The following is a 22425-nucleotide window of genomic DNA, read 5'->3' on the forward strand; positions in this document are numbered from 1 at the left end:
TGTGGCATGGTTACCTGACTCTAAGTGTATGAGATGGAGGAAATTATGCTCTTTGGACTTGCTGAAGAGAGAGCACTGTAGTTTTTTTTTTTTTTTGGAAGAACTTTCATGACAGGCTCATTTGAAGTAGAAGCTGAGGGGTCCGAGGGTCTGAATATGGGCAAAACAACTGTAGAATAAAGGAAAAAACATTTGTTGATTATTCTGGAGAGGGACTAAAAGGAGTAAGAGTTTAGGGGGTATAATCTGTGACAATGATGTGATAGGTCCCACGGCCAGCCATCCAAAACTTCAGAGTTCTTATTTCTTTTTTTTTTTTTAATTCATTGGGGTGACAATTATTAGTAAAATTACATAGATTTCAGGTGTTCAATTCTGTATTACATCATCTATAAATCCCATTGTGTGTTCACCACCCAAAGTCAGTTCTCCTTCCATCACCATATATTTGCTCCTCCTTACCCTCATCTCCCGCCCCCACCCCCCTTACCCTCTGGAGTTCTTATTTCTTAACGTAAGAAATTTTCTGTTTTCTTAGGGAAAATTGATGAAGGGGCTGTGCTTGACACCAGATTCATGCAGAAGAATCAAGGCAGCAATAGGATGTGCGGGAGCCCTGAGGGGTGTGTGGTAGGTGTGTTATCAGAATGTGTAGAACTTTGGACTTGAAACTGGGGTTAGAACTAATTGTAACCAGATGATATCTGGTGATGTTGAATACCCATCTTCCCTCACTTCCTCTTTCATAAGGCAGTGTCCTCTAATCTATATGGAGACCCAAAAGCTTCAGTCTTCTTGCCCCTCAAATTTGTTATCTCTGCATAATGTCTCTCTCCAATAAATCAAAGGAGGAGAAGGTTGGGCAGATCTTCCTTCCTCTTACAGTTCTCTCCCTCTAGTCTTTTCAAAATTACCAACAGCCTAAGTGGTTATATGCAGGTTACTTCACTGAGGGTTGAGGCAATTTCAGAAAAGAAATTCAGTGTCAGAGGGAAGGATAAAGCACTCTGAACTCAGACTCTTAGACTTTCTCTTTACTTCTCAAAGGGATCAAATCTTTCACAAACCCCTGGCTTTTAGCCTTTCCTTCTCCATGGGCCCTCCTTTTAAAATTTGCTCCATTTGAACTCTACCAACTTCCACACCTATCACAGGAAGGGACCCCATTTCTTGGCTCTCTCTCCAATATTCACCATTCTTTGCCTACCCCAAAGTCCCAAATCTGAGTGTGCCAATTTGAGATGGATCCCCAAGACTTTAGCAAGTAAAAAAAATGATGCTTATTGTCACCCAAGTCTTGCAGAATTGAGTATATAGGGATGGGGGTGAAAGCAGGAGAGGAAGAAGAGCCTCTGGGTCTTTCTGGCCAGATTTCCTTTTCAATAGTCCTACATGTGTGAGCAGAAATCATCTCAGTTCATTTGATTAATACAATTATTATAATAGCTCTTCCACTGCTCCCAGGAACAGACATTAATTTTTTGAGAGTACAATCTAAACCCGTATTGAAAAAGGATATATTTCTCAATTAGAAGGGTGTTTTGCCTTTTCCCCAGAGTTAGTGGACCCCATTATTATGCAGAAAAGAGGTCTGGTTTCTTTCCTGCTCTGCCTGGAAAGCTATTGAAATAATAAATAAGCTATATTATCCTTTAATGGCTCCTACCTTTTGTTAATTCAGGAAGGGCTCCAGACTCAGTAAATTGTTTCAACACTCTGCTTTAGGGACTGGGGTGGCTGCCAATTTTTTTTTTTTACAGTGAACCACCTTCTCTTAAATTAACCAAGATAGTTTCTGTTCCTCACAACCAATTTATCCTTGTCTAGAAGAGAAATAGATTGCAGCAAGAAGATTTGCAGCAACAGAGCCTCAAAAGAATGTGGATTCTGTCCCCAGCATTACCACATGGGGCCAAGTGGTCAACATTCTCTCATTCCAGGAGGAGTGGACTTGAGTGGACTTTGTTCACCGCAAAAAAGTGATGCCTGAGGAGGATCCACTATAATAGAGGCCTGGTGAAATGTGGGTAGAATGTGAGGTACCCTTGGCATGACTTCATATTGTACCATGTCTGGTGGTAATTGTTAATTAAAACATTATTAGCACATTTCAAAAAAAACAAAACAAAACAAACGACAGCAAAAAAACATTAGCACATTTCTAGATTAAGTCACCAAAGGTGTAGACGCTTTTGGCATGAAGGTTTGGGTCAGTTCACCTTGTAAAGAAACCCTAACCATTGTAGGTACTGGTTAAGAGCCTGGGCAACATGAGATATGTTACACAGGACAGACAAAATAGAGACCAGCTTTATTTCTTAGACTCAACCACTGATTTCTTAGCTAATTGTCATATTTCAATTCAATTTCAGCTTATTTTTGTTTCAGTTTGTACATATTTAACTCAGTTTTCTGAGATTTTTAACTTTAGTCTTAATGTACTTTTCTTTCTCTCTCTCTTCTTCTTTTCTCATAATATTTGACATTTAAAATCTTCGCTGTTTATTTTCCTTTCTCATTGTAATGGTTCCAGATGGTTTAAAGAACTAGAGAGGAAGTCCCTGATGTGGAGAACACAAGCTTCAGTCAAGGACTAGGTAGCACAGGCTACTTTTTGAGAGATAAACCATGTGAGAGAATCGGGGGACTTTCTGCACACCGTCTCCCCAAGATCCAGGTCCAGCAAGGTTTGTGTGCTGCGTAGGTAAGCTGCAGGGTTTCCCTGTGGTAACTGCTTTCAGTTTCAAACAAGACACTATGACTTTGGCCTGTTGGAGTGTCTTACAAAGACAGAGGCTTAAGCCCTGGATCTAGCCTGGGATCGTGAGCAGACTTAAATAATTCAGCTGTAGGAAAAGCTTGATTGTTGCCTACCCCTCACTCACTTGTGTAGATAAGCAAATCAAGGACTGGGAGAACCCTAAAGCTGAAAGTTATTTACAGAAGATGAATTAGACACAAAACAAAGCAATGCATTAATTCCTCTCATTTCTCAATCTTCGTTGTCAGAATATCACCATGGTCTGAAGACTCTCCTTCAAAGCTGGCATGTCTGGCAATGAATGTGATGGTGACTCCTCTTGGACTGGTTTTGCTGGCTTCAGGAAAAGCCAAGGAGCATCAGTTAAACAAGCAGGGTTCAGTACTCCACACCGTAGCCCTGGCCTGTGACGGACTCTGTACACTTATTCTGTGTCCCCCACTGCTGTTGTTGATTCTCACTGGTCTCTCTCTCCACTTGTTCAGCAGAGGCTTAACTCTCATTAAACTTTTACTCCTAAGGCTGTCATTGCAAGCATGATCTACTTCTTACTGGTTTTCTACCAGTAAGCGAACTATTTTTTCTTTTCAATCAATAAATTTGCTTTGGGCCTTTTCATGTTCTAGGCTCTTCTGTGCTGGACACTTGTTATTAAACCCAAGAACTAAAATATCTGTGATAAGCAGTTGTAGATAAGTGCAAGGTTACATTTACTTTTTAAATTCAAAATTGCACGCTCCAAACTAAACAAACGCATCTTTCTCATAACCCCACATCACTTTTCCAGGCTAAGGCAGGCTTACAATGAATATCCCGATCATTTCCTGTATATAGACAGAAGGGAATCTTATTACTTCATCAGATACAATTTTTATAATACTTTCTGTCAAAGGATAAAGTCAATAACAATAATATTCCCATAATCCATAAAAGTAAACCATGTTGGAAGGTATATATTTTTGAGAGTGCTGATCCAGCTTCTGAAACATTTTAGACCATTTCAAAAACTGCTTTCCTATATCCTTATCTACCAATTTTTAATGGATCCAAATGCTGATGGGGTAAATAATTTCTTTATTAATTGCTTTATAATTTCAGCCATATTGGTTATTTCTTGTCAAGACCTGGCTTTCAAGTGAGATGGCAGATTTCTTTGTCTCATCTCTCAGAGAAACCTATGGAATTGTTATTAGTTACATTTGGGGTGGCTTCCCCACCCCATGGAGCAATAATAACTCAGGCATGCAGTCCAACATGGCGGCTACTTGCCATGTGGCTGTTAAGCTTTTGAAATATGGGTTGTGAGACTGAGACCTGAATTTTAAATTTTTCTTAATTTTAATTAATTGAAATTTAAATTGAAACAGCCACACGTGGCTAGTGGCTATCATAGTGGCATATTGGACAGTGCAAGGCTAGGGAAATCTTTAAATAAATTTAGGAAAATGGTTTTTAAGTCATCCTGCTTATGTATATCAAGCTTTCCCCAGGGGACACTCTAATCTGCTTTCCTGTGGACACTTTAACTCCTAACTTAAGTGCAAAGAGCAATTTCCATTCTTCCTCTGAGGATTCACATTTTAATTCTACAAACTTCCTAAGCACTGTATCATCTACATATTGCATTTTTTCCCATTCATACTAGTAGGAGCTATGTAAGTACATGGTCTCCTCAGTATCTTGCACAAAATTTCCAGTTGTGGAAGTATAAACGAGTTAATTTCTTTTTCTTTCTTTCTCTCTCTCTCTCTCTCTCTCTCTCTCTCTCTCTCTCTCCTTTCTCAACATAAATCTTTAGCCTATGTCAATAAGATGGCTCCAGCCCCCTCCTACATTGCCCCTTCCTGCATTACTGACCTTTGACTGAATCTACTTTGCTGGGACATGACTCCAAGACTAGCTCCTCTTCCTCCCCACTGGTCTCTTACTTGGTGCAGGCCCTGAGGCAGTCTTCTGCACATTTATGCGGCAGAAGTGCCTTGCTCGTTGCTCTCTGGCCCATCCATTGTATAACTGAGATGCAACTTGGTGACAGGAAGGATATCTTAAACCCTGTGCCCTGCCTATGTCAGTTAATATTTCATTCATCCAACTCACCACAATAAGGAGGAGTCATGATTAAGCTGCAGCTCCCATAATGGGCAAGCAGAATAGCCAGTGGTAGATAGAACTTGCAGAGTACTTGTTTGGTTACTGTGATGCCATCATACTTAACAGGATGGGGTTTTGAAACCAAAAAGCTAAGGCACTAGTCTCCAGGACCATTCTACCAGTCTCAGGTATTATTCTTGTTGATGAATGAACATCTAAACCTATAGCAAAATTTTATAAGAGTTTATTTGAGCCAAGTTTTTCAAGATATGCCCTGAAGCAAGATATTAAGGATTGAGAAAATGCTCCAATGAATGGCAGTTTTGCAGTTCCTTTTATGTATTTAGAATCAAAGGAGAAAACATAAGGAGGGTACATGAAATCCATTAGTGGTAGGTTAAGGAGGTAGGAGAAAGCAAAGCTTTCCCTAGAGGGAAACCCCTAGGATTGGATAAAAAGAAAAATGGAGAAACACATATGTTGCCACGCAGCAGCCTACCCGTCTATCTCCTCGTACCTGCCCCTAAAGAAAGGAGAGTCTGTGAGACGGATCCTTTCAGGGACTTTGCTTCACCTTTGTGCTTACACCTTATGTCTCCCTGTTTGGCCCCAAAATATGGTTGGTGAGCCAATGACGGGTAAGATTCCCCACAGAGGGAACAACCCAAGCCAGGCGGAGCCATCTGGGGACCAACAGAAGAACCCACGGGGTTGATAGAGGTGGGCACAGCCCTCCACCTTCCCCTGGCTAAGGAGACCCTCTGCCTCTGTGGCTGCATTCCTTCCCACAACCTGCAGGGGAAGATTCAGTGATGTGCACTCCATCTATTCATATGCATAAAGATTGTGTCTTTTGGGGAAGTACATACATCCTGAGACTTGTGGTTCTGCTGCCTGCAGGCAAGTGTGATTGGCTTGAATCAGTTTCCTACTATAATGTATGGGATTCACAGATCTTGAGATTGACAAGCTTTATCTCCTTTATTTCCTCATCTAACTAATAAAAGCTATGCGTTTGCCCGATTTGGGGCTCAGTCCTTGAGGCTAAAGTCCCTTGACCCCTCTTGCACACTATTCTTGGCTACTGTCTGTCTTAACTCTGCGCCGCCCTGTGGGACGCCGCACACATACTTCTTTTACATCAGTGGGTATAGAATAGTTGGTAATTAACATATACAGCACATAGAAATGCTATTCAGGGAATCGTATAACAATGAAGGGTTCTGTGATCTTGTGCTCTGGTGCCTTTGGTTGTGCCTTCAAGGGGGTCTAGAAAAGAAAATTACTCTGGCATTTCAAAGGTATTTTATTCTAAATGCATAAGAACAATGGACAGGGTTCACTTAAGGTAAAGATTGATTTTTGCTAAGGAAGCCATAGACCTGGGACATGACTACCACTATGACCTGCCCAGTTAGGAATTTGTGATCAGACTATTCTGTGTGGTAACTTTTGGTCACTAGCTTGTCAGGTTTACTACATAGCCCTTTTTTTCATTCACATTCTCACCTTTGGATTAGATGGGTAAGCTTGCAGATCTATTAAAATATTTCCCCCTTTTCAAAGCCTCTCAACTGCCAAACCTGATTGGCTTAGTGAATGGATTATTATACATATGGTCTGGTTCTGAGAGCTTTCTCTTCTGTTTCTATAATCCATTGAATTCAAATAGGATTAGAAATATTCAATAGGGTACTTTGTGTTGTGCAATATTGCTAAACCTAGCCAGTTGCCTTACAGTGGGAAGGGATGGGAGAACCAATGCTATTCTTTGCCCAGGGTAGGCTCACTTCTCCCCCTTCCCTTGTTGAATTAATTAGCTGCTATCTCTTCTTTAGATACAGACAAATAATAGTTATTTTTCAAACAAAATGTTGTAACTAAACATCATCCAACTAATGTAGTGCTAAATATTACAAGTCATATTATTTCCTAGTTGTGGTAGATAGTGGGTGGCTCCTAATGACTTCTCCTTCCTTGGGCCCAGCCCCAGATACACAAGGGGATGTTTATACTAACATAAAAGTGGTTGTGCGATTCTAGCTATATATAATTTCCTGTAAGTTGTACCAGGCTGGAATTGCTGCCCATGGCAACTCAGTCAAGCCCATCTTCGGTGCTCTATTCTATCTCAGTCTGCAGAGTTGCCTATGAGAAATAGGACACACCAAATTATAGCCCTACCCTTTATTATGTGGGTGGCAAAATATGTTCCTGGACAGAGTCTGTAGTTGAGAAATGCCACATTAGCTTAAGGTAGATGGCTGCAGTGGGTTTCATGGTGGCTCCTCAGTGATTTGCCTAAGAATGCAAGCTCAAATTCAGATGAACTCCCTCCCCCATCACAGCCCTTTGAATTCCTTAGATTACAGAAAGAGTTTCAATAGAGCCTATTTAGTAACTGCTTCTGGGCTTTTTGCTTTTTGGAATGTTCCAGGGCATTTTTCTTTTGTTTTCAGGGAAGCCCAACTCCCACATCCTGACAAGCGGCTTCAGCAACAATTACATACTCCGAAATTCTGGACTCCTGCCAACTTCATTCTCATCTCAGGTACATGTTACTCTGATGCGCCCAGTGTGCCTTGGCCAAAACAACCATCCATGGCATATTGAGTGATTTGCTTGGTTGGCAAAATTGTTTTGTTCCTGCCCCTCACTTCCTGTTACCCCAAACATATAGCTCTTTTAATTGCCAGTGGCACAGAGCTCCCTCATTGTGTGGAGCAACAATACTTCTGTAGACAGGATGTGTATGACAAAGGGTGGAAGGTAGTGCCTGTCCACTGAGGCTCATTCCCTGTTAAAAGGTGGTTCTGCTGTGCTACATGCTGTTACTTTCAATTCAAAGGTTAAGTCCCTGGAGGACACCCTAGTTTGTCTGGCAGCTGAAAGTGAGGTTCAGGATCATGGATGTTTCTTGTACAATTAATTCACATAGTCATCTCTTATCCTTTCTTCGATTCTTCCCTCCCCCCCCATTTAATAATCAAAGACTGTTAGGCTGCATTGTTATGTGTGACTCAGGGTTCCAATTTACAAAACAATCCAGGAACCTCAGGTGACTCCCTCCCTTGGCATCTGGTAGTAAGCCAGCAATTGTCTTCCAAAAGCAGTATACTTCTCAGCTGCTGGAAGCATTGCCTTAGCCCAACATCCTAAATAATTCTGTTATGGTTTTCCTTTTAGAATCTGCCGTCTCTCCCTCTTCCCCCAAACTGTGTTGGTGGGAGAGGCAAAAATCACAAAAACCTCAAGTCTCATCTTTCATTCTGACTTACAGGGCCCAAAGGGTAGAGATGACCAGGCCGCGGCTTGTAACTTGACCAAAGCCAGTCACTGAGGCTCCCCTGAACCCTATTTAAAATATGTGGCTTTTTGGATAACCCAAAATATGCAGTGTATCAGAATTCCAAGGGAGAGCATATGCTGACTCTAAAACCCAAATACCCTGAATGAGTACCTGTTCTTCGTTGTGGTGGGAGGTGTTACACGTGTTTCACTACCTGTCACAGGCTGAAGTACTGCTTCTCCAGGAAACTCCTGTCTGCTGGATCCCTCGTGGCTAGTCCCTAGACCTGAGGGCACATACTCACTTCCTTGGTGATCTTAAGGACTGCAGTGTCTCGGCCACGTCTGTTATAGGGGATCTTTGCAACATTTATAGGGAGGACATGACCACTGAGAAAAGAAGAAGGAAAACAAGGATGCTTTATGATACCATCTCAGGCACTAGAACCTGATCTGTCCCTTTCACAGGTTTCTTTTCCCCTCCTCTCACTTAAAGGGAGCACCCAGCTGTTCTTGAGGCAGAGACAGAGGGCCACCCTTGAGCAGATTTTGTTAGGCAGATATAGTGCAGACAGGGCCAGCCCTGTGAAAGGTGTGGTAAAAAAAAAGATTTTTTTTTTATAAATTAAAGCAAACCCTTCCCTATAGTATGCTATGTTTTGGGAAGGGGATGGGTCAGTGTATAAAAGGAACCCTTGACAAGCAGAGCGAGAAATACCCTATAGTTTTGAAACTGAAGGTCCTTATGACTTTAAATTTAGCTTTGAATCCTGGATCTAGAAATCATTTTCTCTCTCTCTCTACACCCCTCATGGACCTAGCCTTTCCCATGATAATCAGCAACTGGCAGCAGAAGAAAATAGCCTGGATCTTACTAATGGTTCCAAGGTCTGGACCTCTGGCAGGCTAAAGATAACATCTTGACCTATTAGGTTAGTGCAAAAGTAATTGAGATTTTTGCAAATATTTTTAACCTTATAAACCGCAATTACTTTTGCACCAACCTAATAATTTATGTTTTGGCTTCTGAGCCATACGGTGGAATGACCCCCCTGACTCCTTTCCCATGAGACCAGACAGAAGGATGTCAGAACAGAACTCAGAGCTGTCCTCAAGACCTGAAGAAATGACTTATCTTTACTTCACTTCTAACCAATCAGCAACTAGCACAACCCTGAATCCCCTAACCCAGTGTCTTGTGATTTCACCCTATAAAATCTGTAACCTATACATCATCGGGGAGTTGGGAAGTGGGTCTCAGGATATTAGCTTCCAGGACTCTGGATTGGCCAATTTAATATTAAACTTTTTCTTTCCATACTACAAACTCCTGCTCATGTGTTTCTTTTGGGCCAGTGCATACAGGCAGACTGACTCAAATATTGGGGTCCCAACAACAGTTTTTTTTTATTACATTTGTTAGCTCAGCCACCATGGCATTCCACTAATTTTTTTTTTAATTTTTATTGGGGAATATTGGGGAACAGTATGTTTCTCCAGGGCCCATCAGTTCCAAGTCGTTGTCCTTCATTCTAGTTGTGGAGGGCACAGCTCAGCTCCAAGTCCAGTCGCCGTTTTCAATCTTTAGTTGCAGGGGGCGCAGCCCACCATCCCATGTAGGAATTGAACTGACAACCTTATTGTTGAGAGCTCGTGCTCTAACCAACTGAGCCATCCGGCCGCTCTGGCATTCCACTAATTTTTGCAAGACCCATTATATTTGGGCAACTGTTAATTTAATTGTCTATGTTCTACAAGGAGTCTTCAGGTCCTACTAACTTTTCCTATAGAGAATTTCATACTTCCAGAGAATTAACAGGGGAGGCCATCCTGGGTAAGGGGATAACTGTAATATTGATGGTGATAAATCAGTGGGTACATTAATGTCTCAGGGTTATCAAAACACATTAGCACAAATGAGGCTTAAAACAACAGAAATTTATTCTCTCACAGCTCGGAGGTTAGAAGTTTGAAATCAAGGTGTTGGTAGGACTGTGCTCCTTCCAAAGCTTCTACTGGAGAACACTCCTTGCCACATTCAGCTTTTGGTCACTTCAGGCATTCCATGGCTTGTGGTATCATAACTCTGATCTCTGCCTCCATTATCACATGATGTTGTCTTTGTGTCTCTTGTCTTCTTATAAGGACACCAGTCATATTGGATTAAGGGCATACACTGCTCAAGTATGATCTCATGTTACCTTGATTACATCTGCAAAGACCCTATTTCTAAATAAGAACATATGCACAGGTATCATAGGACTTGAACATATCTTTTTTGGGGACACAATAAACCCACACCGGTGGACTTCTACTTTTCATGCCCACATCAAAGATTTAGAGGGAGTGGGTTCCAGTCACACCCCTAATTTAGAGAACAGAAATATTTAAACTAAGATCAGGTTACACTGCCTTAGATGGTACCATTCTGCATACTTGTTTTCTTTTGTCTTTTCTCATCCTTATTGGAAACTATAATATGGCTTTTTCTTGGATACTCTATGATAAAAGGTCACACTAGTATAATTTCTGTCAATCTGGGCTTTCTTGACTCAGGGTATTCTTCTGGGTTGCCCCAACTTATTTTTACCCACCTTCTATTTCTCAGCATCAGCTAATTCCTATAGCATTTATACTTGAAGTTTTTGGGAATACCTGTAGTACCACCAATGGCTTTATTGCTAAATTTTAAAGTCCTCTTGTTCTATATATCCCGAGAGGGACTTAGTCTTGCTTCCAAATGCTCTGGGCTCCCTTAGCACCATTCCTCAAGGCTGGTGATTCTTTTACAGACTTTCTGTAGTAGATACTTTGATTGACTATCTAGTCCTAGCAGTGCTCAGATTTTTAATACGGACATCTACTTTTCCTCCCATACCACCCATATGCTCCTGGGAAAGCTGACCCTACACTGCTCTGTAAGTGAGTCTAATTTGTTAAAAGGTAATCATCAGCTCTCTTGTCAGTGATGGGTTAAGGAACTCAGGCCTAAGCCCACCAATGTTTGACAATTTCCTAGCTATAGAATTTGTTTCTGGAATGGCCAAGACAAATGGAAAAATTTGGGGGGGTGCTTCTGGGAAATAAATATCCTAAATTTTAAGATGATCTTCTCTTTTCTCTTGACCTTATACAGAGATGTGAGGTCTGGAACTGTTGTAGTTACCTTGCTCTCAGCCTGGGAATGAACCTGACACCTGTAGGGGGGCACAGTTGAGAGAAGTGTAGAGAATCAGATTGGAGCTGTGACTGACGTACATTAAATCATCACTTTACAATGGTCTTTTTAAAAATTATGCTTGGACTGGGTTTCCTGTTTCTAAGAACTGTTTGAATTGGGGTTTTTGTTCCCTCAGTTTGAAAGCATTTTAACTGGCACATCCTTACGGATCTCTGAGCAAATACAGATCCACTGGAAGAGATGGTGATTCCCCTCAGGTTCCCAAGGGAATCCATTTTCTCTTGTGTTAAACAGAGGGGTCATGGGGTGGATGGATATCTCAGTTGGTTAGAGCGCGGTGCTCTTAACAACAGGGTTGCCGGTTCGATCCCCACATGCGCCACTGTGAGCTGCACCCTCCACAACTAGATTGAACAAACTACTTGATTTGGAGGTGATGGGTCCTGGAAAAACACACTTAAATAAATAAATTTGTTTAAAAAAAAACAACAGAGGGGTCAGGCTCCATGACCTTATGTTTGTAGAAGTCAGTCATCAACTTGGCATCAACAGATTTCTGGCACTAGTTGCCATCCTCTGCTCTAAGTCAGACCTCAGGACCTTGGAGGCCCATGTAACTATCATGAGTGAAAAGGTTCCTTCAGCAGTTATTAAGCAGCTCTCACAGACAGGGTGAGGAGAGGAAGAGAGAGAGAGAGAGAGAGAGAGAGAGAGATCATCAGGATTGATTAGACTTCTGAGCCTATAATCTGTTTATCAAGCATTGCTAAAGGCAAGGTGTGGGATTTTCCACACTGAGGACAGTACAAATTCATGACCCACATCATTAACTGGATCTTCTATGCTCACTCGCTCCCACTCTACAACAGTAATTTCAAATCTCTTCTATTCGGAGCAGATATTCTCATCTATTTCCAGAAGAAAATGAAAAAAAAAAAAAAATCAGGCAAGAGCCACAACCTACCTCCATGAAAACAGACATACCAACACCTACTCTAACCCTTGTAAAGGTTTCAAAGGAAGAGGTGTCCTGCCTGCCCTCCATGCTTGGGGTGCAGGAGCTAGGCGCTGCTGAGCTTTACCCATGACACCCAAAGAAAGGGAGGGAAGAGAACTAGAAGAAAGAGAACAGGGTAAGTGCTACACAACAGTAAGAACTAAAGCAGCAGGAAATGAGGCCTCCAGCTACACCCTGGTGATGACTAGTAGGAAAATACCGGAGAATGCCTGCCTGTGGTTCACATTGCGCAGCCTGCCCAGCCACAAAGTGGCGCCTGGGGCCTGGGCAGTGTTAGTCTGTGGCGGACGAGAGCCTCCCTATTTGCAGCACGCAGCTTGGGGCGCAAATACAAACCTCGGAGGAGTGGGAGGCCGAGGGAGGGCTGCTGTGGAGGCCCCTCTGGTTATCCCTTTGCTGCACTAACATAAATACTACAGTTTCTCTGCCCACTTGATGCAGACAACAAAAATTTCCAAGGCTCGCCCTTTCTGGTGGAGTGTGTGTTCCAGAAGAGGCACACCAGGGAATTGGGGCCGAGGAGGAGAACTCAAAATCTGAGTTAGTTTGAGGGATGGGGTGGGTCTGATATTGGGGCAACCTTCCCTGCGGGTCCCCTGGGCGGGGCAAAAGAAGGGGGGGACGCGCTTCCGAAGGACCCCGCCGCCGACATCCCGCTCCCCGCCCTCCCTCCCGCTGCGGTGCAGGCCAACTCCGCCTGCCTGAGTCACGGCTGGAGCTGGGGAGGAGCCGGGGAAAGGCGGCCCCAGCCCAGAGCGCAGCCGGCGGCCGCAGGGAGAGCAAGCGGGGTGTACGGGGATCATGGGGGAGAGCGCGCTGGACCCGGGGCTGGCCCACGGAGCGCCCGCGGCGGGCCCAGTGCACGCCGTGACGGTGGTGACCCTGCTGGAGAAGCTGGCCACCATGCTGGAGGCGCTGCGGGAGCGGCAGGGGGGCCTGGCGCAAAGACAGGGCGGCCTGGCTGGCTCGGTGCGCCGAATCCAGAGCGGCCTGGGCGCGCTGAGCCGCAGCCACGACACCACGAGCAACACGCTGGCGCAGCTGCTGGCCAAGACGGAGCGCGTGGGCTCGCACGCCGATGCGGCTCAGGAGCGCGCCGTGAGCCGCGCCGCCCAGGTACAGCGGCTGGAAGCCAACCACGGGCTGCTGGTGGCGCGCGGGAAGCTCCACGTCCTGCTCTTCAAGGTCAGTGACCTCAGGGGTCCCCCAATCCGGGGCCTTTCCCCGCCTCTGGGCCACCATCTGGGGGCTCCCCCCTCCCACCCGCCTACCACACCCACATTCCTGACCCTGCCCGGTGGAGCAGACTTGCAGAGCCGCACCGCTCCGCACACCCAGCCCATCCTTCCCTCCCACGCCACAACCCAGCCTGGCCAATGGAAGCCCGGCTAGGTCTAGTTCAGGCCACTTCCCCAGAATTTTCTACAAGTTCCAGCCCATCCCGCAATGAAAATAACGGTGGTGGAAGTGCACGCCACGACAGTGTTTCGCTTCCTCCAATTCTTGCTCCTGCGGCCCCCGTCGTGGTCTCGCACCAACTTCTGCAGTTCACTCTGCCCCCTACTTTCCCATACCTGCCGTTTCTTTCCCACTTGGGCCGTCGAGGCTAAGGGTGGGGCAGATTCTTCTACTGTAATTGAGTGGGGCTCAGGCTGGTGCGCCGTAGGGGGCTGCTAGGGTCAGTGCTGTATCCATCACATGCAGGAGGAGGCCGAAATCCCAGCCAGAGCCTTCCAGAAGGCGCCGGAGCTCCTAGGGCCAGTGGACCAGTCCGAGCCCAGTCCAGAGCAGCCGGAGGCGGAAGTTGGGGAGAGCTCGGACGAGGAGCCAGTGGAGTCCAGGGCGCGGCGGCTGCGGCGCACTGGGTTGGAGAAGGTCCAGAGCCTGCGAAGGGCCCTTTCAGGCCGCAAAGGCCCTGCCCCACCAACGCCCACACCTACCAAGCCACCCCGCCTTGGGGCTGGCCGGAGCGCTGATGGCCTGCCAGAAGAAGCCAGGCCTGCGCTGGAGTCCAACCTGGAGCCAGAACCCCCTCCAGACACCGAGGAAGATCCCGGGAGACCTGGGGCTGCCGACTTGGCTGTGCTCCAAATAGAGAGTGCGGCCTGATGGCTGGTGCTGCTTCTCTCCCCTGTGCCTATGCCTAGTCCCAAAATAAATCTTCCTCGCAGAATTCAACATTCACGCCCAAATAAGGAGTGAATCCTGCACCTACAGCCCAGCTCTGGCCCGCCCTTCTGGGCTCCTTCAGCATAGCACCCTCTGTCCTAGGAGCAGCGGCTCACACCTGCTTGCACTCACCATCAATAATAAAAGTAATGCCACCTAATCCAGATTCCATGTGAAGGGGTGCGTGGGTGGGGTGGGGGGAAAGGCAGTGCAAGGAATAAGACAAATGTGGGAACCAGGAATGTGGCTTCAATTTCAAACAGACCCTTGTATGATTTCTCCAGTTTCCATGGAATCCTGGGCTCCACTCCAGTGGCGCATAGAAATATCCTGCTGGCTGCTTCCTCTTTAAGTGCTTTCCTCATGGGGAAGCGTCCAGTACAGTCCCTTGCTGTATGTACTCAACAAATGTCAACTAGTGGTTTTCCTCTTAGTCCTTTCTTCTTCTACCTCCTAAAAAGTTTGGTTTTCCAGGATTCTGTTCTCAGCCCTCTTCTCATTCTGGATACTCCTGTTAACATTCACTCCCAGGCCTCTCCTACCAGTCACACATACCCCAGACCACTGTCTTGAGCTGCAGTTGAAAAGTACTGCAAACTCAATGTGTCCAAAAGAAGCAGTCTGTTTTCTACCTTTTTATTAAGTTCAATTTTGATTCCTACAGCTATGTATTGAACACTTACTATGTCTCATTCAAAATTCCTCCTCCTCTTGTGTTTTATTTACCAGTGAATGGCATCATCATCCACACAGAAACCTGGCAGTTCTTGTGGACTCTTCCCTTGCAAACTCCCAGACCACATGGAAACATCCTGTTGCTTTGACCTCTGCGGTCTGTCCACTTTTCTCACTGTTCTGTTTCAGGCCTTATCGTCCACCTGACATTTGTGTTGTTTGCAATGCCAATCTGATCCCATAGCGTTCCTGATTCAGGCCCTTCAATGGCTCCCCAACATCTTAAGAGTCAAGTGCAAGCTGTTTTATGTTACCTTCAACTTCTTTATATGCCCTTCCATGCCTTTCATGATCTGGTCCCTGCCCATTTTTGTAGCCTCAACCTCTTGCCATATCCCTTCATTCTATTAGTTTGCACTGAGTTATTTATGTGCTCTTGCTCTCATCTCTACTGTCCTGCAAAACTCAGCAAGGTACCCTTGTTTTAGGGCCAGATGCTTCTCTTCCTTGCTCCCTAAGTAACACCTACACACCTCAGTGCTAACTGTACTAATTGTGATTATTTGCAGTTACTCCCTGTCCCCACTCCACTAGACTGGCTCCTTTGCAGTAGGGACCATTTTATTCATTTCTGTATTTCCCACACCAAATACTATGCCTGGCACACAATAGGGCCTCGTGAAGCAAGAGCATCACAGAAGTGAGAAGCAGGAAGGGTATGCTAGAGATGGGAGTACAGTCATCCACCCATCCATTCATTGTCATTCGAAAACAGTTTTGAGTATCTACTGTGTTCCAGGCTCTAGGCTAGGTCTTGTGAACACCAAGATGACAATCCTTTCTGAGGCCTTCAAGGACCTCAGAGTTTAGGGAAATAAAAACATATAATTATGATGAATGATATAAGTGTAGTGATAAATGTAGGTTATTTTGAGAGGAAAGAAGGAAGGGACACAGCCTAACCTGAAGGAGGAAAAGTGGGGGATGTTTAAGGAAATGCTCTTGGAAGAGGTAAATGGTGGGATGGGATATGGAATAGTGAGGGGCTATAGAGCTGAGTGGTTAATAGCTTATGTTTCCAGTTCCCTTATCTATAAAATAGGATAATGATAGTCCTATTGGGCTGATGTGAGGATTAAATGACACAGGTGCCTAGCACAGTGCCTGGAACATAGTTTACTGCAGCTATGTAATTCATTCATCCACTCATTCCACAAATATGTGCTGAGCTCTGAGTGTCTGCCAGGCACCATTTTAAGTGCTGGAGATACAGTGGTACATAAAGGCAAGATCCCTGCCTTCATGGAGTTAAAAGTCTTGTGGGGGAGATAGGCAATAAGCAAGTAAACTTAGAAGCCAGATAAAAACAAGTAAACATGAACTAGAAGGGCCTTCTGGTTATGAGCGCTGAAGAAAGCAGGAAGGGTATGGGTGACTGGGCAGGGGGAGGACTTTAGATGAGAATATTGGGGCTTAAAATGGGGCCAGAGTTCAATGACTTAAACATTCTGTTTTTCATGGATTCAACTTCCCACCTGCCATGATTGGTGGGAAGTGTATTATTAATCACTTCAACGCTCCTCCTCTTCCTTAGATTGTGATGTCTCTCACTTTGGATGTCTCTGCTGCTATTGCTTCTTATGACCACACGATGCCGCCGTTGGGGCACCAGTGTCCTGGCTGATGCCTCATCTAAGAACCCTGGGGTCTGCCTGTCCAGCTCTGTGCCTGCAACCAGAGGTTCTTCCTTAGAGGGCGGCTCTGCAGTAGCTCCATTCCCTCTAGAGAAATTCAGGGCTCTTCCTGCAGGCTTTCAAGCATTATTGTGCAGACTGTAACAGCTTCCCAGCAGCCACCCCATTAAGTTTCTGCCATCACACAAGGCTGGTCTGAGCAGGCTCAGTTCTCTATCCCCAGGGAAGAATAAATTCTTGTTCTTTTTCCAAATGCTTGGAAATTCAGCCAATTACTCCCTTTCAACAAACATTCAAAATTAAGAGCACAAATACACATTTCTCACATAAAATGTCCTGAGAGCTCATTGGGAAGCACGTGAAGGCTCAGAGAGTCTGGACCCTGACCTAAGAATCAAAAGGCTTGGCTAATTTTGGTGGTATGGCAAGGTGTATGTGTGTGGGGTGCTACTTTTTATTCCTTTCTGATACTTCTACAGTAATAAAAGTCACTTTAAAACAAAAGTAACTTAATTTCTTAATGTTTCTCTTTGTTACATTTCATGCTCCATTGTCACTGTTGTGGTTATTATTATTAATATAATTGTAACTAAAGGGATTGGAGACTCTGAACCAGAGTACCAAATTGTCATTCAACATATGTGGCATTTAGATGGCTGCTTTAATCAGGAGGGAGGCATACTGGTAGATTACAAGGATACAGAGATTGGTTCTCAGTTTCTCAGACCTGAAGCACAGATTTATTATGTGTTCCAGCATGATTAGGCTGAGAGGGACTAATCTGCAATAGCCAAACTCAGAAAACACGGATTAACTTGAGTGCTGGATTCATTAATTTCCCTAAGAAGCCTAACTGCTAAGTGACCTAGAATAATCTAGTTAGCCAGAACATTTTCATCCTTCAACATGGGAAACCAAAGCAAGACCTTAAACTGTAAAGTTATAGAATAGTGGAAACAGGATGAAGATAATGAGCAGGAGAATCCAACCTGTATGCCCATTTTCTGCTGAGGTATTCCTCTTACATGGGTAAGAACATATACATTCCTGGCAGGAAATTTATTCCCCTGTTAACTGCTGGATACCTTTTGACTTTCCTTTATTGAGAACTGTATCATATATCCTCAGCACTGAAAGGAACCCAAAAGCCATCGAATTTAGCTGCATTTCCAACACTTAAATGGCTGCTACCATCTGCTGCCTATCCTTAGCTGGCCTATACTTGAAAAAGTCCAGTGACAAGGACTCACTGCCTCTCAGGCAACTATAGTTTTGGACACTCTTCACTGATAGGAAACTTTTCTTTTTACTGAGATCAAAATCTATCTATGGTTTCCAACATGTGGCAATTGGCCTGCCTTCAGCAACATCTGTACAACGAAATTCCTTTATTTCTATGATGTGTGTATCCTTGGAGTCTAACTGCAACGGGGCACACAGGACTGGCTTATTTAGGATTTCTCTTGCAATCTCAGGCCAAACATGGCTGGTTTATTCAGCCATTCTTTGTGATATATTATCAAATCTTGACCATTCTTTTGTGAATTGTTCTCATTTACCATATCCGTTTTAGATATGGAGGTGGCAAGGTGCATGGAAGAAGCATGGCCTTTATAGTCAAAGACATGTGAGCTTCATTTCTGGTGAATGATAATTCTACTTTTTTAGGTCTGTTATGAGGTTTGCATAAGAGTTTTTACTTATTCATTCATTTGCTATTTGTTGTACTACGTGATGGGGATGAATGGCGTATTACACAAACAGTAATGCTGCTCTCATGGAACTTACATTAAACTGGCAATTGTAATAAATTTTAAAATAAGTGCTATGGTGATAGAAATACAAGATGCTATAAGAGGACACAACAGGGACCTCTAACCCAGCAGAAGTGGTAGTAATTACGGATGAGGTCTCCCAAGGAAAAATGATCTTCCCTCCAACCCTGATTTCCTCTTCTGTTTTTTTTTTTATCTTGTTGTATTACGTCTTTAAGTTTCTCAAATAACTTTTTAGAATGACTTGATATTATTAAAAAATACAGTCATCTGAGTATCCAGTTGACACACTAAATCCAATATATCCCAAACTGCGTTAATCTTTTCTCAAAAGTCAAGTTTCTCCTCTGTATTCACCTTAGAAAGTATTACACACAAAAACCTGACTCTTCACCCCTACTCCACCCCCATCCCTACATCCAATGAGTCACCAAATCCTACACATTGTGTTTTAATAACTCTTGTGAATTTTTCTCTCATAAACAACTCTAATGAATTTGGTACCACTTTGAGGACTTGAGAAAAAAAACCCACACACTGGAAGGCAGAGCTGAGAAACAGATAGAAGTTGAGTTTGTACTTTTCTTTTGGGCAAAACGGAGTTAATCATATTACCAACCTTGTAGGTTTGTTATTACTTAAATGAGTGGAAACATATAAAATGCTCAGAATTGTTCCAGGCACGTGAGAGCTTAATGTTCATTGTTGCTTTGTTGTGATCACTTGACCCCTACATTCAGTCAGGCAGGAAACCAGCTCTTACCAGAGATATCTTCATTTATGTGAGCTAGTAAGTATGCTTTTTTGCTTAATTCCAGTTTTCATTTTTTAATGATTTTTCTCTCGTGGCTGAAAGATTCTAATAGGCATAGGCCCATTGGCACTGGAATCCACATGGAAGACAAGGGCGGCATCTTCCTAGTGTAGTATCTGGCACAGAGTAGGTGTTCAATGAATATTTAGAGAATAAATGAATTTATTCCAGTGAGGTACTAGGGACAAAAGGATGAACAAATACCTGCCCTAAGGAGCTGGCTCACAGCTGAGACCTTTTTGTCGTTCTTCTTTGGGGCTCTGTTGGTCCTCTCAGGGCTGACTAAGTCGTAGAGATAATGTCTGGGACCCACAATCCTTTCTGACCCCATGACAATGTTTTAATATTTTTTTAATCAGAAGAAAAAAAAGAAATTTTAGGTAAAAGAAATGTTTTAAAATAAAATATTAATGTAATCTTATTTATACCAACACAATTACAAAATATAATTAATTATTTTTATTTTTTATTTTTCATTTTTTATGGAAGAAGGAGCCCTTGAGGGCAAAAGTGCCTAGGGCCGACAGAAGTCATAATGCAGCCCTGCTTCTTCAGTCTCCCCTTTGTCTTCTTCCTCCGTGGAGTTTTCATGGTTTTCTTTTTCCCTCTCACATTCATCCTCACACATTTGATTCTTCATTTGATGCTAATTTCCTTTTGGTCTGACAAATTATTTCTATGTTCTTTGGTTATTATTTAGAATGAACCTCAAATACATTTTATTAAAAATGCACTGGGCCTACTTTATATCCTTTCCCCATCCACCTAGCCCTACCTACTCTACCCTCAGGTCCTTGGCTACTAGCCCTGCTTCCTGGTTCAGGAGGCAAAGACCTGAGAGTTGCCACATTTGTCTTATCTAACACTGCCTGTTGTGCTGACCATCTGGCAGCAAGTGCCAGGTTTTGGCTTGAGCTCCATTCCACCAGCCACTGTAGGAGCAACCTGCAGCAGCTCTAGCACTCAGGTCCAACCAAGGAGCTGCCCAAGGGAACTGTTTCCAGATGAAGTGGTTCCATATTGCCTATCAATTAATATTTTCTTCAGAAACTGTAGCCAGCTTGTTCCTAAGTATTAGGTAGACCTGTTATATCTCCTAGTCTTGGCTGGTTGGCCTTATGTCATAGGCGTCCTGTGGGGCACAGTGGCAGAGTCTCCCCGGTCACCTGAGCCAGGTACTCCAAGAGTGTCCCTTTTGCAAGTTGTGTGTTCCCTCCTGTTATAGTTGAACCTTGATTGCTATTGGCATGTCAGTGGGTAGGATTGACCCTCAGCCTGACTGGTTGTGGGGTTTGGACTCATCCACAGTTTATGAGCTGCTGTGTGGGAGGCTTACCCTATTAGGTTAGATTTGTTCCAGCAAGTTCTGGTGCCTGTTGAGACCACCTTTGGTGTGTGCCACTTGTGGGGCTAGTTGGGCAGTGCTCTACTATGGTCTGAAACCAACCTCCAAGTATGTTTCTTCTGGGGTCTCTTGGAGGGGGGCTCTGGTGCAGGCCTAGGTCAGCCACTGCCTGTGACTGGCCAGGGGGCTACCTGGTAGGAGCTACAAAGTGATCTATGGTTGTTCGCTGCCTGTGCTAAACCTGGAGGCACGTGGGAAAGGCCACTCTGTGAACCAAGGATGGGTGCCATCAGTATCAAGCCTAGGTTAACTCCACAAAAAATTTAGGACACCTTGAGGCCTGCTGCCACCTGCCAGCTCCCTTAAGGTTCAGCCACTGTTAAAGCCTTATGTGATATATGAGTTGGGTGAGACAGGGCCTCAGGGAGTCACTAGAGTGGAAACAGTGTTGTGAACAGGTTAATGTAGACTATGGTTTGGTGCCAGTGCTGAGACTGGAGAGACTCAAGAGTCTCAGAGCACACTGAGAGGCCAGTTGCCACCCACCTGGGGCCTGCGGACTTAGATAGTTTTCTGAGAAAGAGTGCAAGGTGGGAGGGGCTGGCTGCTCATGGAGAAAGTGCCTCCGGCTGTGTGTGAGTTGGATGGGGCTGGATCCCAGCTGAGTCAGCAGGGCGGAGCAGAGGAGCTAACCAGGCCAATCAGATTAAGATTTGGCCTGTGGGGGTGGGCTCAACATAGGAAAGATGGCGCCCGCCTGCTGGCTGCACAGTAAGAGGACTTCCTCACCGGGAAAATGCCGGCTGTTCTCCAGTCCTCCCCCTGCAGCCACACAACTCAGTCTGAACCCCCCATAGGTCTCCAAGACTTCTGCATCACCGTCTCTCCGTTGGAGCTCAAGGTGAGTGCCTTTGAGTGAATGAGTCTGTTAACAGCCTGTTTAAGAGGATGTCTGGGTTTCCTGAAGTCTTCCATCCCACCCAAACAGGATAAAATCCTCACTGTTTCTCACAGCTAGATGAGGGGGCTCCTCTTCCTGGTACCAGTACTCTGGGCTTGGGAGCCTGGTGTGGGGGGCTGGGATCCCTTGCTCCTTCAGAAGAAACCTTTGTGGCTGAGATACTCCTCCTGATTCTCAAATGCCACAGGGAAGTTTTGGGCCTGTTCCGTGTCTCTGCCCCTCCTACCAGTCTCAACATGGCTTTATATTTTCAGTTATAGGACTTCTGTTCGGCTAGACTTCAGATGGTTCTCCAGGTTGATTGTTCTATAATTTAGTTGTAATTTTAATGTGTTCATGGAAGGATACAGTCACAGTGTTTATCTACTCTGCCATCTTGGATCTCTCCTTTGTTTCTTTGATGAATGTTTTTCAGATGCCATTTATTTTTCTAGTTCCTTTCCTCATTTCCCCCCCCTTTAAGTTAATATTAAGTTCTGTACAATTTTTAAGTGATTATATATTTGAAGGAGGTTCACTATGGAAAATGAGCCAGGGCAATGATCCAAGTTAGCAGGAATTCTCCTTATGACACAGTTTTCACGTTTCCTTTAACAATTCACAGTGCAGAATTTCTCTTCTCTTCCCTGAAATTACTTGCAGCAAGATGATTG

The 22425-nt window shown here is 44.3% G+C and overlaps 1 protein-coding gene across 1 annotated transcript; it reads left to right on the forward strand.

Annotated features, from left to right (window-relative positions):
* Positions 1-9614: 9614 nt before the first annotated feature.
* On the forward strand, positions 9615-17385 carry CAVIN3 (caveolae associated protein 3). The gene is made up of 2 exons (XM_081062182.1): positions 9615-13524; positions 14044-17385. Exons 1-2 carry the CDS (start codon positions 13141-13143, stop codon positions 14446-14448), a joined length of 789 nt encoding a protein of 262 aa, XP_080918308.1. The 5' UTR covers positions 9615-13140; the 3' UTR covers positions 14449-17385.
* The last annotated feature ends 5040 nt before the right edge of the window (positions 17386-22425 follow it).

Source organism: Rhinolophus hipposideros, assembly GCF_964194185.1.
Source record: "Rhinolophus hipposideros genome assembly, chromosome: 10".
Taxonomy (NCBI): domain Eukaryota; kingdom Metazoa; phylum Chordata; class Mammalia; order Chiroptera; family Rhinolophidae; genus Rhinolophus; species Rhinolophus hipposideros.

Excerpts from the sequence above, each read along its gene's own strand:
- CAVIN3 (XM_081062182.1), top strand. The coding sequence starts at position 13,141 with ATGGGGGAGAGCGCGCTGGACCCGGGGCTGGCCCACGGAGCGCCCGCG. Across the intron at positions 13,525-14,043 it reads TCCACGTCCTGCTCTTCAAG|GAGGAGGCCGAAATCCCAGC; the intron begins GTCAGTGACCTC and ends CATCACATGCAG.